Source organism: Urocampus carinirostris, chromosome 13 (genome assembly GCF_059441175.1).
Source record: "Urocampus carinirostris isolate Australia breed hairy pipefish chromosome 13, RoL_Ucar_1.0, whole genome shotgun sequence".
Lineage (NCBI taxonomy): Eukaryota > Metazoa > Chordata > Actinopteri > Syngnathiformes > Syngnathidae > Urocampus > Urocampus carinirostris.
This window is the reverse complement of record NC_142361.1, coordinates 5,634,886-5,651,165: the sequence shown is the minus strand read 5'-3', so window position 1 is coordinate 5,651,165 and position 16,280 is coordinate 5,634,886. Positions and strand designations below refer to the sequence as shown.

General features: G+C 40.6%; 1 protein-coding gene and 1 pseudogene across 1 annotated transcript in view; both read left to right on the top strand.

The window, feature by feature from the left end:
• The window catches only part of wdpcp (WD repeat containing planar cell polarity effector), a 118,439-nt gene that overhangs the window by 75,149 nt on the left and 27,010 nt on the right, over positions 1-16,280 (top strand). The window contains 1 exon segment of the mRNA XM_088351996.1: positions 8,618-8,750. Coding sequence (XP_088208122.1) covers positions 8,618-8,750 — 133 coding nt within the window.
• Positions 4,872-5,035, top strand: LOC148353560 (U2 spliceosomal RNA; annotated as a pseudogene).

Sequence of the window (16,280 nt, the reverse complement as noted above, 5' to 3'; positions counted from 1 at the left end):
CCCGTTTTTTAATTAAATCAAAAACTGCGTAATAGCACAATCTGATGCCAGCTCCTTTTACACATACACACACACAGAACACAATCCCCCGAGCACTTACGCGTACAAGCACAATCTTGAAGCAGGGGATGGCAGGATGATGGGTGAGTATCACACATTCTCGCCATTAAGCTCTCTGTTGTCTCTCAGATGACTAATTAGCTTTTATGAAAGTCCTTAACGCTATCTGATTCAAGTGCTAGTCAAACACAAGGCTAACAGGTGCGCACGCGTGTGGCCGTGAATGTGTGCGTGCATGTCCAGGGATTAAACCCATGTTAATTAGAGTAAATGTATTTTATTATTTGCATACTTGAGGGTTTGGTTTGAGTCCTGAGTTACTTGTCCCCTAAAGATGAAAGAAAAGTACATAGTGAAACGTCTTAAAATAAAATAAAAATTCCCCTGTTTTTATGAGTTGTGATGCTAAATGTTATATGCGGAAAACTATGCAGTAGATCAGGGCTGTCAAACTCAGTTTGGCTTTGAGGCCAGATACAGATTTTTGGCTCTGAGGCAGGCCAGATCAGTAAAACAATCTCAAGTACAAATTCAGTACAGATTTTTTTTTTCAGTATCATTCTTTTTCATTCAACCTATATTAGGAAACTAACATATATGTTCTAGTCACAGATTCTTAACTCAGCACGTTTATTCACAAACAATGGAAAGATAAGGTTTTAATGTTTAGCATTGAAAGTGTTAACTGGTTTGTCTTAACAGGTGAGTGAAGGCAGTTTAACCCCTTGCTAGTTTTACAACACGCTTTACAAACTAGGTGCCGGAGAGAGCATTTAGTTTGCATTACTTTAGAAAAAATGAAATGACTTTTGATTGAAATTACGCGGCTTTTTTCGACATAATCAAAACTGTAATAAATCATCCATCTCTGACAAGCTTTCAGTAAATGAATGGGTGTGTTTAACATCATACATGTGACACAGAACTTTTTCTGGGATTTGCTTGTGTTTTTTTCCCGTTGAGTTCTGTCATGCACAATTTTGGTAGGGAAACGTCAACAGTTAAGACAGAAACCTGCTAACATTTTACTGAAACACTTGTGTATTATTTAGAGCCTCCTAGTAGTAAAAACACTTCATTCATTAGAAAAAAAAATCAATATTTATTTAAAAAATAAGCAGAAGATTGTTTTTTTAAAAGTTTGTTCTATAGCTTTTCATCATAAAGTGTCTCAACAATGAACATAGAGCTTCCATACAGAGGATTCATTAGCGATTTAAGGCCAAAACAGGGTCTGTTGGTGTGTCCTATACATACTTGACAGAACTATTTTTACATCATTGATGTCTCTGCTTTGCATGTGCGACAATCATCTCTACATGTAGCAATATATTAAATAATTGCACAAGTTCTATTTGATCTCTGAGCCATTTGTACTCATGAAAAGAGCCATATATTGCTTGCAAGCGATAGGTTCCCAACCCCTGAGATACACCAAAGAGTTGTTTCTCCTTGACACACTTTTTTTGCGTCAATATCTTTCATGTCAACTTTGTTTTCTCCCTTCTCTTACATGCTTCTCTGGCAACATGAATAATATAGATTTGATAATGAGATAAAGTCCCATGTCTTTATGTATGACAGTGTAAGGACTAAGTGCTTTTGCAACTAAGACCCGAATTTCATTCCTGTGGCATTCTTCATTTTGGATATTTCGTCAGCGATATTTTTCAACTGATCAATCATTGCTCAAATAAGATTATATAACCTCATGTATAACGCAAACCCAATATTTGAGTTGCACATTATACACGGATAAATGCAGTAGCTGTCCCATTTTCAGTATAATTCACTATTATTAAATTGTTTATTTTTAAAATTGAATATGCTATGCAAAATTAATTTATTACAGGTTAACAATTCCATTTACAATTCCAATAGATTGTTTTGGATATTTACTATAATTTTCGATAGTAAAATATTACCAGAACTAACTATTGCCATCGAGCCCTTTTCTACTTGCAGGTCCTGAGTCTTAACGATTGAAAAATACAAAATCTTGATAGACACCTGCGTACCTCCTCCAAGGCCATTTGAAAAAGTCCAGTATTCAGGTATCAATGGAAACATAAAATCGTTGTCCTCGTGATCTGGAATACAAACAAACGCTTGATTTCATCCACTTCATAACCCTACCTCTATCCCCCAACGTGACCTCCTTGCTTGGTTTAGGTAATAAAAGCGATAGCAATCCAATTCAAATGCGTAGTTTAAATCCCATTAAAGGAACCAGTTGTCATTTTTGATCCAGCAACGTTGTCTCACTAATGTATACCAGTTAACCTAATCTGTCATTTATTTGGCTGTAACTCAAATATCAGTCAATATTGGGCTCTCAGCCTCCAACCCCCTCTGAAAAACAGGCCTGCTGAAATACAGGCCCCTTTATCGGCGCCGCTGTTAGCTGGCGTGGCACAACCCCTAAAGCTCTTGTATAAATAAGATTAGTGTTGCGTTTGAACGTCGGGAAATAAGAGGTGTAATATCTGATGTTTTTTTAGCGCAGTATTACTGTTATCCCCGCTTAGTCGCCTTGATAGGCTCTTCTTGTGCCTCTCTCTCCCTCGCTTGCTCGTTCTTCAGCTTTTCGTCTTTTCATGATGGTTCATTGTTTTCTTGCCTTTCTCTCACGCTCTCCACCATCCAGACGGCTTTGTGAGGCGCTAAACTGGAATAAAGTGTGCAGTGTTTAAATGTTCGTATTGTCCTGTTGGGTATGTCATGCAATATCACTACCCAGGTTTAAATCAGACGACATATTCTGCATCTGATATGGCAGATCATTTTAGCAGTTTCAAGTGTTACTTTTCTTGTTTTATAATATATTTTTTAAAATAAGAAAAATCTTAAAATAAGGAAATAGGTCTACAATCTGCCATAAAAAAGAATGTATGTACGTATGTATGTATGTATGTATATATGTATATTATATATATATATATATATATATATATATATATATATATATATATATATATATATATATATATACAGTATATATATATATATATATATATATATATATATATATATATATATAATAAAATAATTAAAAAAAATATATATATTTTTTTTAAGCATTTTTGAAGGGGCGTTGCTACTTCGGAGATTTTCACTTTTTGTGGGTGGTTTTGGTCCCCATTAACTGGGTCTAAAAAACTAATAATAATAATTTTTTTTTTTTTCTTTTTTTTTTGGAAGGGGCGCTGCTACTTCGCGGATTTTCACTTTTCGCGGGTGGTTTTGCCCACTGTATTTAGCAGTGGTTAGCGCGTGTGCGGCACAGTTCTAAGGTCTTGGGAACCTCCTGTGTGGGTTCAAATCCAGCTACCGGACTTACTATGCGGAGTTTTTATGTTCTCCCCGTGCTTGCGTGGGTTTCCTCCGGGCACTCCGGTTTCCTCCCACATTCCAAAGACATGCATTTCTGGTGGATTGGCCGGTCCAAATTGTCCCTTGGTGTGAATGAGCGAGCGAGTTGTCCGTCCCGGTGTGCCCTGCGATTGGCTGGCAACCATTTCAGGGTGTCCCCTGCCCACTGCCCGATGATTGCTGGGATGGGCTCCAGCACCCCCGCGACCCTACTGAGGATGTAGCTAATGAGATGATATGTATATATATATATATATATATATATATATATATATATATATATATATAATAATTTCCTTTGTATTGTCATTCTTTGTAAGAACGAAATGTCGATACACCTGACCCGTTGTAGCGAGCCGATGCAGCCGCAGCCAACAGAGGGCGCCGCCATTTTACCAATGTTATAAGTCTTAGGTATGACTCGGCCGAGGCGCGAACCAGCGACCTCCCAGTCTCAAAGCGGGCGCCCTACCATCTAGGCTACTGAGCTGGTATATATATATATATATATATATATATATATATATATATATATATATAGATAATGTATGTATGTGTATCTTTAATATATGTCTGTATATCTGTAATATACTTCATGGAAAGAATAATTTCATTTTATCTCATCATCACACTCTTATTACTCACAGTAGCACGATGTACAACATTGTTTTGGCTGAAGTCTTTCCCATAATGCTCCATTAAACCTTTGTTCAACGTGGCACCATGAGAAGAAAGAGTGCGTCGATGAGATTAATGCCTTTTCCTGTGTCATCTACAGTCTTAGTGGTCTAGTCGCTTTGGCACGAAGGGCTGTGCTCCAAATGGCTGCAGATACCATACAATCTGCGAGCGGCGGGCCTAGGACGCAGCCATAAAGAAGACTCGTCTGTACCCACCCGGAGGGGGGAGCCGGAGCTACACTGTGGGAGTCCCGGCAGCAACGGCCTGGGTTGTGGAACCCAGAAGGGAGAGGACCCACGCAGAATGGAAAGGACCCACACAGAGGACTGGAAGAATGCTGCTTGGGAGGGTGGGATGGCAGAGCTATGCCCTTGCACAATAGTATTGCCTTTTACACGCTGGTTAACTACTGTTAAAAGAAAATAACTCTGAAATTGTTTAATTGATGTTGAAAATGTCAGGAAAAAATGTTAAAACGTCATATCGTCACGTCATATTGTCAAATATAAAAAAAATGTGAATATGCTTGATGGCTGTGTTTTGCTGCTGTTGGTGTCGGTGGATTTGTTCAGACCGAGGACAATCGACTTTGGCCTGGACGGATCTATTGACACTAACAAAGATGTTATATAATGAAATTGTGAATATGTTTGATTTTCGAGAAGGTTTGTTCAAACCTCACTTTGTGTTTGCTGTTAAAAACGTAATATTGGAATATAATATTGTGAATGTGCTTAATTGCTGTTGAGATTGTCATGATTGTTTTCTGTTTTTAGTGTCAATAAATTTGTTCAAACCAAAAAAAACATGTGGAAATCCCTCAATCAGGATTTTTGCATTTTGGAGATGGAATAAGAGCTTGCTCTGTCCACTCCACGCATCGGCCCGGTATTGCAGTACCTCCGGGAACGGTGCATTCGCAATGATTGCAGCAAGGCTTAGGGTTAGGACCTTAGCTTGGCCTTTTGGCTGAGAGTAAGTGTCCCGGCTCCTAGGCTTTGTAGCGTATTATGAACTGACCGATAACGGATAATGGATAATGAATAACAAAGATAGAACAATAACCCTTAAACCCCCCCCCCCCCCCCCCCCCACACACACACACACACACACACTCTGATCTGGGATTAAATCCCATTGAAGCCAATCCTTGATCCGCTCCACGATCCCTGACCCGGTGGCTGCTGATGATTGTTTTAAGGGACCTGTTGTTAGTTGAGTTTTACAGTTAGTAAATCATGATTATGGGTTATGAAAAAAGGTTTCCTGATGTATTGTGACATCAACCTTTTATCAATTAGTAATGCCGGTTCAGTTCTAATTGAGGGGCAGCACCTGTGTGCTCTCAGCCACCTTGGCCCTATTGAGGCCGTTTTGTTGTCCTCCATTTTCTCATTTCCTCCCTAACTCGCTGGCTCAGAGGACACACAGCACCATAATTACCCAATCTACTCCCATTCATATTCTTCCATTTTCTCCCATTGCCATCCTGTAAACCCTCTCGCCCACCTTTTTCAGGCCTCCCTTCCCCTTTTTTTCCCTTCATCTCGTACATAGAGCGCGGTCCCACCTCCTCGTCTTTTCGCCCCAACGAGGGTACAAAAGCTATCCTTCCAATATGCAGGTATTAGGGCAGAGTGCAGGCCCAGCTGGGCGCTGCCTTGAGCAGCTGAGGGTTATCTGCAGTGAGCCCTAAGTCGCCACTGTGAGGTCGTGTGATGTCGTTGATGCGGAAAGGCTCTCCTCAACATGCCGCAGCCTTTGATGGGACCCAGGGCCCCGCACCCGGCCCAGGAACCCCCTCCGCGAGGGCCCGAATGTGATTCACTCTCACTCCAAGTCACTTTGGAGTCGGTTTTGATTATCTTCCCCTTTTGTTGGGAAGTTTCACCGTGATTTGTGTTGTTTTTTTTTCCCCATTATCACATTGCAGTTGTCTCCAAACTCTGCCCACTAGAGCCATTTGTAAGCCCACCATCCACTCATAAGCAGTATATACAGTTACCAGTTACTTCAGTCACGATGTAAGATAGCAGGGCTTGCGGTGCACAGCTCAGCTCTCAGTAAGACAACAAGTGAAGGAGAAATGGGAGTACAATACCGGTACTTACGTGGAGGGGATTTAATAATGTTGTGCTCCTCGGCTAGAAATCCCTGAAGCGTGTGGTGAGTATTTTAGATGAGTGGTTCATGAACCGCGATTCGATGAGCGTGTTGATGATGTAAGCAGTGACGTTTCAAGGCCCGCGACTTGGGTATACCACGTGGCTGATTCAGAAAATGATTCGCTGACTTTAAGTTTGGTTGGAAATAAAAGCGGTAAAGAAACATCCCCAGTCTTGAAAGTCCCATTTACCACTAGAAATCATAGAAATATGCACTTCCGATTCATTACAAACTTGCTATCAGACATAAATGCAGCCCTGCTTCATTTGTACCTTGTGAGAGAGAGTTTTCAAAAGCAGGTGAAATTATCTGGGGAAAAAAAAAACGCCTGGGTCCAAACCTTAAAACATATTGTTTCTAAATAAAAATGAATTAGCACAAAGTAACACAGAAGAATTCATGATATACTCTTATTCTGTTACTCTCTGAATAAATTCTTTTAATATATATTATTTTTTATTCGGAGCACATTTTACACAAACATGTTATACATTTTTCAGTCCACATAATGGCGTAGTCGGGGTAATGAATCATCTTGAAGCCTCTACGTGTGTGCAGAGGATTTCCCTTGTGGGCTTCACTGCTTTATGGGGCTTCATTTTTCCATCACTAGGATTTAAGTAACGAGTTAAATGTACAGTTTCTTCTTCACAAATCTATGGTTTAAACGAACTCCCAGAAGTACAAAATGATCAAAAATGTAAAAAAAAAAAAAGGTAACAGAGTACAGTATTTTCACAACCATAGGGTGCACCGTGTCAAAAGGCGCTGTCTCAGTTTCTGGTTCTATTTCTGAATTTGACACATACGGCACAACTGTCTATTGAGCGCGGGGGTCCTCTGCTACTGTAGCGTGTCATTTTGGGGAGGTTTTGGAGCGCTCCTTGTTAAATAAAAACTACTTTCTGCGCCTAAACTACGTTCTGCTTACAACAACTCTGAACAGCGTAGAATAGTGCGTATTTAAAAATACAGCCGGAGCGAAACTTATTTTAGCTGTGGTTTAAGCATCGATTACTAAGTCTATAGGCACAGGCATGGTAAAATACATGCATAAAGCACATTTTTTAAAAAGAGATGGCCCAATACTGAGTTTGGTACTCACATTTTTTACCTTTATCTTAAATTGTAAATGTAACTACCTACCCCTGCATGAGGGCAAGGAAAACTCCAAAACCTCAGAAAGAGGAGAATAAACAGACACTAAACAGACATCATCAACATGAAATAAAGAACAAAATAACTTTTATTGTTACAAAGAACATAACTGCTTACACATTCTGTTCAGTACGGCGGCCGGAAAGGTCTGGGGTATCAGGATATTGAGCTCTTCAAAACTTGTAAAATTGGGCTTTTTTGCAGGAAGCTGTCTATGTAACCGTTTAAAGCCAATCATTTTAAAAATTCAAATAAATGTGTAATGGCTTGCTTAACTGGTGTAAGAGGTTTCATTAAAAAAGGAAATCTACTGTAGTCCTAGCATTCTTCCGTATTTCAACATTATTTTCCCCCCTAAAATATGTATTATTATCAGGGATCATGCGAGTGCTTGAAACCCTTGAAAATGCTTGAATTTTACTGTGTTTTCAAAGATTGAAACATGTTTAAGTTTTAGGTGAAGTGCTTGTAAATTCATAAAATTGTTGCCATGTTTCTCAACAAGTCTGCCTAAAAACGACGCTGACACTGCTCTCTGGTGGCTTTGCTTTGCCATTACATTTCTTTTTCCCTCATGATTAACAGCAATTGGCATTAGTTTATATGCCATTGTCCTATGAATCATCATCGCCCTCCTACGAGTCGCCCCCGCCCAAGAGGACTGGTGCATGCTACACCTAAACAGGCTACCATGAAATGTGTATTAGTGCAAAGATTACGCATCAATTATGGACATTTATTATGGTCTTGAAGTGTTCAAATGCAAATACGAGTGTTAAGCTGCGGTGTAGCACAATTACCTCTGTGGCTGTTTATAGCTCGAAGAGGACCGCATGTAGGATACACATTTCTTTTTATAGTTTTATTAAACATGTACAACTCATAATAATACATGTCCTTGAATGAATCTCCACACCCAGAACCTACATGAGACAGATAAAATCGCATCCGTAGTTCAAAAACCACACAACCTGGCTGATTTCAAAGTTTTCTGCAGGAAAAGCGACATTTCATTCATCCTTGTGATGTCAGCCTTCAAACATGGCGCTTTTCCATTTCATCTGTTTCCCCACTCCATACGCCCCCTTGCCATGCCTCCTCCCCAAAAGAGACGTATTGTCACCCCGACCTAGATTCATTTTAGATTAACGCATCTTTTTCTCTCGCTGTACCTTCAAAGGACCTCCATTACGTGGCGGACGATAAGGGCGAGCAGGTGCTGGCGCTGGAGGCCAAGAGGAAGGCCCAGCAAGTGGCAGAAAGGCGCGACAGCCACCAGAGAATCGCTGTGATTACCCAGAAAGACAGTGAAGGTGACCTCCTTTTCGTTTTTTAAACATAGACAATTGATAGACAGATGGATCTTCAAAAAAAGTCACAGGGTCTAGGTAACTTTGACATCCAAAGTTGAAGATTGAAAGATCGCCATCTTTAAAAATCCTTTGAGTAAAATTTTACAAAATGGATGATGAAAGGTGTGGTGCTTCCTTTCAGGTGTCCTTGAAAAAGCTGATACTGTAGTTAAATATAGTTAAATGGTTCTAAGAACCCTCATGCATTATTTTCCACCGCACCTATCCGCTTTTGTTTTATTTTAGAAAAGCGGTTTTGGGCAGAACATATTAGGTAGGACAAATAAGGTGGGGTGCGTCGTTCGAGTTTTTACTTTTAGCAAGGCTTTTCGGGGCAGAACACATTAGGTTCGAGGAATGGGGATTAGGGGAGTGCTGGAGGGTGACATCGTGCTCGTCCCCACCATTTATTTATCACCCACAACAACGCTCTCGTTTGGGATCTAACAACGTCTATATACTGTACATATACATATACATATACATATAAAGGGTAAGGAGTTTACTATGACCATCATCTTTCACAGGAAGTCAGGTAGGTTACCTTAGATGTGAGAAATGGTAATAAAATCTGATTCGGCACTTTGGATTTTGTTGACTCACATTTTTTCAGCAAAAAATAGATGACTGAACTGCTGATTTTTAACTTCCAGCCTCCTGTTTTATTTTGTTTTCTCCTTGGACTCCTTGCATCTTGAGGATAATCTTTTCCAATCTATATATATATATATATATATATATATATATATATATATATATATATATATATATATATATATATATATATATATATATATACTGGACTGTCTCAGAAAATTAGAATATTGTGATAAAGTTCTTTATTTTCTGTAATGCAATTAAAAAAACAAAAATGTCATACATTCTGGATTCATTACACATCAACTGAACTATTTCAAGCCTTTTATTATTTGAATATTGCTGATTTTGGCTTACAGCTGAAAAAAACTCAAAAATCCTATCTCAAAATATTAGAATACTTCCTCAGACCAAGTAAAAAAATAATTTTATAACAGCAAAACTAAATCAAACATTTGAAAATGTCCATTGATGCACTCAGTACTTGGTTGGGAATCCTTTTGCACGGATTACTGCATCATTCCGGCGTGGCATGGAGGCAATCAGCCTGTGGCATTGCTGAGGTGTTATTGATGCCCAGGATGCTTCGATAGCGGCCTTCAGCTCATTTGCATTTGTAGGTCTGTTGTCTTTCATCTTCTTCTTAACTATACCCCACAAATTCTCGATGGGGTTCAGGTCAGGGGAATTAGCAGGCCAATCAAGGACAGTGATGCCATGGTCAGTGCACCAGTTACTGGTGGTTTTGGCACTGTGGGCAGGTGCCAGATCATGTCAAGTCAAGTCAAGTCAAATTTATTTATATAGCCCTTAATCACAAAAATGTCTCAAAGGACTGCACAGGATTACAGTTACAAAATTACACAATTACCTGATCTTAAACTAGCAAACCAGCATGCGGGCAAGGAAAAACTCAAAAACCTCAGTGTGAGGAGAAAAGAGAAACCTTGAGAAAGGACCTCACATGTGGTAATCCCCCTTTCAGGATTGAACAGGGTGAATTACAATTAGCATTACTGTACACAGAATAGTAAACACTAGGTAAGATGTTGAAAATGTCCGGAAAGAGCATGACATCAACGACGACGCCAGATGGTAAATGCAGGGGTTGACATGCTGCAGGTCAGACCCCGGTCCGCTGACCCATCCCAAATCATCCTTCTCCTTCGTATCAGCCAGGCAGGCCTCAGAAAAAGACAGGACAAAACAGAATACGAGGTGGGCATCAATCATATGCTTTGGAATAGAAGTGTGTCTTAAGCCTCAATTTAAAAACTTCCGTTGAGGTTGCAGATCTTATCTCCAGAGGCAGGGCATTCCACAACACCGGGGCCCGGATGGAGAACGCTCTCGAGCCCGCAGACTTCTTGGCTCTCGGAATCACAAGTAGACCGGCATTTTCCGAGCGCAGACTCCGTGCAGGAACATAGGGGGAAATCAAATCAGAGAGATAAGAGGGTGCAAGCCCATGCAAACATTTATATGTTAATAAGAGAACCTTAAAGTCACATCTTAAGTGGACTGGGAGCCAGTGCAAGTTGGCCAATACAGGTGTAATATGCTCAAACTTTTTAGTCTTAGTCAAAAGTCTAGCTGCCGCATTCTGAACCAGCTGCAAACTTTTAATGCTAGACATCGGGAGACCAGAAAGCAATACATTACAGTAATCAAGCCGAGAAGTAATAAACGCATGAATTAAAATCTCTGCATCTGATTGGGACAGCATTGAACGAATCTTCGCAATATTACGGAGGTGGCAGAAAGCTATTCTAGTAATATTTTTCACATGTAACTGAAACGACAGATTAGGATCAAATATAACACCTAGATTTTTGACCGAGTCACTATGGGTGATATTACATTTGTCTAGGTTCAGGGTAATGTTTGAAAACAAATGACGACAGTGAGCTGGACCAATAATCAACATTTCAGTTTTTTCTGGGTTAAGGCGTAAAAAAATATTTGACATCCATCTTTGAATCTCAGTAAGGCAATCCTCCAGATTTCTAAAACTTAAATGTCCAGTTTTTTCCAGTGGCACATACAGTTGAGTGTCATCTGCATAGCAATGGAAACTAATATTATACTTGCGGATAATGTCACCAAGCGGGATCATATAAATACTAAAAAGAAGGGGGCCAAGTACAGAGCCTTGAGGAAACACCACAAGGGACATTAGATTGTTTAGAGGTCATATTGCCATAGTTAACACATTGCATCCTGTCTGACAGGTAGGACCTAAACCACGAGAGTACAGTTCCTGAGATACCAATGCGTTCTAGATAGATAGATAGATAGATAGATAGATAGATAGATACTTTGTTCATCCCCGAAGGGAAATTCACATTTCCAGCAGCATCCCTGAGCTGAGAACAATCGAGAACAATCGAAAATAACACGGGAGCTGCTGGAGTGGCTGCCATTCGTGACGGCGCCGGAAGAAAAGATTCAATTTGAATCATTTACAAACAAACAAACAATTGAATCATGTACAAACAAACAAACAAAATATTCATGTTTCAATAAGTGGAGTGTTAATAAAATATTTCTGATACTGATATAACCAGATAAAACTAATTTTAAGTTACCTGTCCAAATGAATGTTGTGCCATCTCACCTTTCCCACTCTCTCTCCTGCAGTTGACTTGCTGCTGCTCGCTCCTGAAACTAATACTTACCTCTTTGTGTTCTAGACGAATCAATAATATGTTGTGGTCGACCGTATCAAAAGCAGCGCTGAGATCCAGCAGCAGTAACATTGATGAGGCACCAGAATCTATTGTTAAAAGGAGATCATTGGTTACTTTTGCAAGGGCTGTCTCAGTAGAATGATTTGCTCTAAATGCTGACTGGACAGTTTCAAAAAGGTTATTTTCTGACATGAAGTCATTTAGCTGCTGTGCAACGACCTTTTCAAGTAATTTCGCAAGAAATGGCAGATTTGACACTGGCCTATAATTACCTAGGCTTTCTGGGTCAAGGTTAGGTCGCTTAAGCGTGGGTTTAATGACGGCAGACTTGAAGGCTACAGGAACAATGCCCGAGGATAGCGATATATTAATAATATTTAAAACTGATGGTCCTAAGATCTCAAACAGATCCTTCACCAGTGAAGCTGGAAACGGATCAAGCAGGCACGTAGTTTGTTTGGCCCTACTGACCATCTGTGTTAGATTATCAAGGGACAATTCATTGAAACTGGAGAATGTTTCTAAACAACCGCTGACACAGTCCATACCTAGCACCTCCACATCTTTGATATAGGAGGAGGAAACAGAGCGTTCTTTTAAAATTTCATTCCTGATTAGTTGAATCTTTTTATTAAAAAATTCCATAATGTCATTAGCAGAATGAGTGCAACCATTTGGGTTAAGTTGTTGTCTGGTAAGTTTCGCCACTGTGTCAAATAAAAATTTTGGATTATTCTTATGTTCAACAATAATCTTAGAGAAATACGAAGCTTTAGCTGAGGCAAGAGCTACTTTATATTTCAGCAAACTGTCACACCAGGCCAGTCGAAAAACCTCCAGCTTAGTAGTGCGCCATTTTCGTTCAATTTTTCTGCAACTTTGTTTGAGTAACCTAGTTTCTTCAGTAAACCAAGGTGTATTCTTCTTGGGTCGGAATTTATACTTTAGGGGCGCCACAGAATCAAGAACATTTACCAAAGCAGTATTGAAGTTGTTTGTAAGTGAGTCAACAGACCCAGTGTACGAAGGGAAGGCTGCAGTTACCGTAGGTAATAATTCTTTTAAGGCTAACACCGTTTTAGGGCGGATATTGCGACTGCTAAAGCCTATATTTTCCTTATCACAGTAAACATTAAACAACACCTCACATTTAACAAAATAGTGATCAGAGATGGCATTAGGATACGGTAACACTGTAACATTTGAGGCTACTACGCCACGGGTCAGGACAAGATCTAGAGTGTTCCCATCTTTATGAGTTGGCACATCAACTATTTGATTGAAACCAAATGTATCCATCAGTGACTTAAATGCAATTGCAAGTGAATTTGATGGGGAGTTTATGTGAACATTAAAATCACCAATAATTACAACATTATCCGCATACGTAACTAAGTCTGTTAACAAATCAGAAAATTCTTCCAAAAAATTTGAGTATGGTCCAGGTGGGCGATACACAACAACTACATAAATTGGTGTTGACATTAAGGACCTCATAACAAGTGCTTCAAACGTTTTAAAACTAGTAGGGGTATTAGAAGTAAATTTCAACCTATTTTCCGATATAAGAGCAAAACCTCCACCTTTTTTGCATGGTCGTGCCAAGTGCGCACTCACAAAGTTAGGGGGAGAAGCCTCATTTAACACTACAAACTCATTTGGTTTCAACCAGGTCTCACAAAGGCCAATAAGGTTAAGATTGTGTTCATTAATAAGGTCATTAACAAGTAAAGCTTTGGAGGCTAGTGATCTAATATTAAGAAGGCCAAGCTTCAGCACTGTGGACTGAGCTGAAACCTTTCGCGAGTTTTGCACCTTAGTGGTAACCACCACAGGATTCGACTGCCGGTCCCGGGTCTTGTGCCTTGCATGACGGCAGATGCGGCCCGAATTCCATACCACAGGAATATTGTTGACCGGTGGAGTAGCAGGATGACTATTGGTAGAAAATAATGTTATTTCTTCTCCCTCCTCACCTAACAAGGGAGAAACAGAGGTAAGAGGCACAGAAGAAGATGCTATAGAATAGTATAAATCAGGGTGTATGGTGCAGTCAGTAGAACACTCTAAACTACAAAAACTATGTGAATTGCATGAATCTAGCATAGCGCTAGTTAGCTCTAGCGTTACAGACTCCACACCCATGGTAACAGGTTCACTAATCACCTGTGACCTGGCCTGCACTAGTGTATCCTGTCATGGAAGGCTTAAACAGTAATCTATATTTTTAGAAAGAGTGAGAGCACCTTCCCAGTTAGGGTGAAGGCCGTCTCTCCTCAGCAGGTCAGGTCGGCCCCAGAAAGCAGGCCAGTTATCCACAAACCTAAATCCCTTCTGATTGCAAAAACTTGCCAGCCATCGGTTTAGCGAGACTAGTCTGCTAAACCTCTCATCATTGCCTCTCGCAGGCAAGGGGCCAGAGACAATTACTCGATGCCGACTCATCTTTCTGGCGAGATTACAGGTCCTAGCAATATTTTTCTTTGTAATCTCAGATTGTCTCATTCTAGTATCATTGGAGCCGACGTGAATGACTATATCGGTGTAGCTAGCCCTGTCCTGGTGTCTAGGTTTGCTCGTCAGCTCCCTCAAATTAGCCTCAATGTCGGGTGCTCTGGCCCCAGAAATACACATAACCGTGGCTGGGGTGCTAAGCTTTATGTTACGGGTGATAGAGTCACCTATAACTAGGGTGCAGGAGCCAGTAGACCGGGGTGGAGTGGGACTAGCTAGGGGGCTGAACTTGTTATGCGTCTGAATTGGCTCACCGCGATTAGCATGCCGTTTAGGGCTAATGCTAACCGGACTAGCAGGTTCGCTACAACCCACGCTAGCAATGGTGTCCGAGGCACCTAACATTTTCCGTTTAAACTGCTCTAGCTCACGGACACGTCCCTCTAGAAGGGCAACCTGCCTACGGACACGGGAGCAACCTTTACAGCAACCCATACTTACTTGTAAGCGTCGGATGCCAAGAGCGTCCTAGCAGCCGTGGGAGGGGATATCCTTCAACAACGATCGGCAGCAGCTTCCGACTGTAAAAACAATTGTGCGCGGCACTTACCTTGCGCCAATCGGCCGAGATACTAACCCGAAACTTTTCAAGATAAAAAGTCTCAATCCAGAATTCTGCTAAAGTAGGAATCTGAAACAATCTCGTAGACGCGACGACGTGAGCAACACAAAATTCCCGCCACTCGATAACCCGGAGCCGGATCATGCTGGAAAATGAAATCCTCATCTCCATAGAGCTTTTCAGCAGATGGAAGCATGTAGTGCTCTAAAATCTCTTGGTACACAGTTGCATTTACTCTGGACTTGATGAAACACAGTGGACCAACACCAGCAGCTGACATGGCTCCCCAAACCATTGCTGACTGTGGGAACTTCACACTGGATTTCAAGCTCCTTTGCTCCTCTCCAGGCTTTCTCCAGACTCTGGCGCCTTGACTTCCAAATGAAATGCAAAACTTGCTTTCATCTGAAAAGAGGACTTTGGACCACTCTGCAACTGTCCAGTGCTTCTTCTCCATAGCCCAAGTCAGACGCTTCTTCCGTTGTCTTGAGTTCAGAAGTGGCTTGACCATGGGAATACGGCTATTGTAGCCCATTTCCCGGACACGTCTGTGAACTGTGGCTTTTGATACCTGGACTCCAGCTTTAGCAAACTGTCTTTGAAGCTCCCTCAAATTCTGGAAGCGGCTCTTCTTCACAATTTTGTTAAGGCTGCGGTCATCTCTTGGTTGTGCAGCGTTTCCGGCCACATTTTTCCCTTCCAACAGACTTTTTGTGGATATGCTTTGAAACTGCACTCTGTGAACAGCCTGCTCTTTGAGAAATTTCTTTTTGTGTCTTACCCTCCTGATGGAGGGTATCAATGATGGTCCTCTGGACAGCAGTCAGATCAGCAGTGATTTAGTTTACTGAACCAAGCTGAGTGTTTTTAAGGCTCAGGAAACCCTCGCAAGGTGTTTCGAGTTAATTAGATGATTCAGGTGATTAGTTGAATAGCCTACTTGTATACTTTTTCATGATATTCTAATATTTTGAGATAGGATTTTTGAGTTTTCTTGAGCTGTAAGCCAAATTCAGCAATATTCAAATAACAAAAGGCTTGAAATAGTTCAGTTGATGTGTAATGAATCCAGAATGTATGAAATTTTTGTTTTTTTAATTGCATTACAGAAAATAAAGAACTTTATCA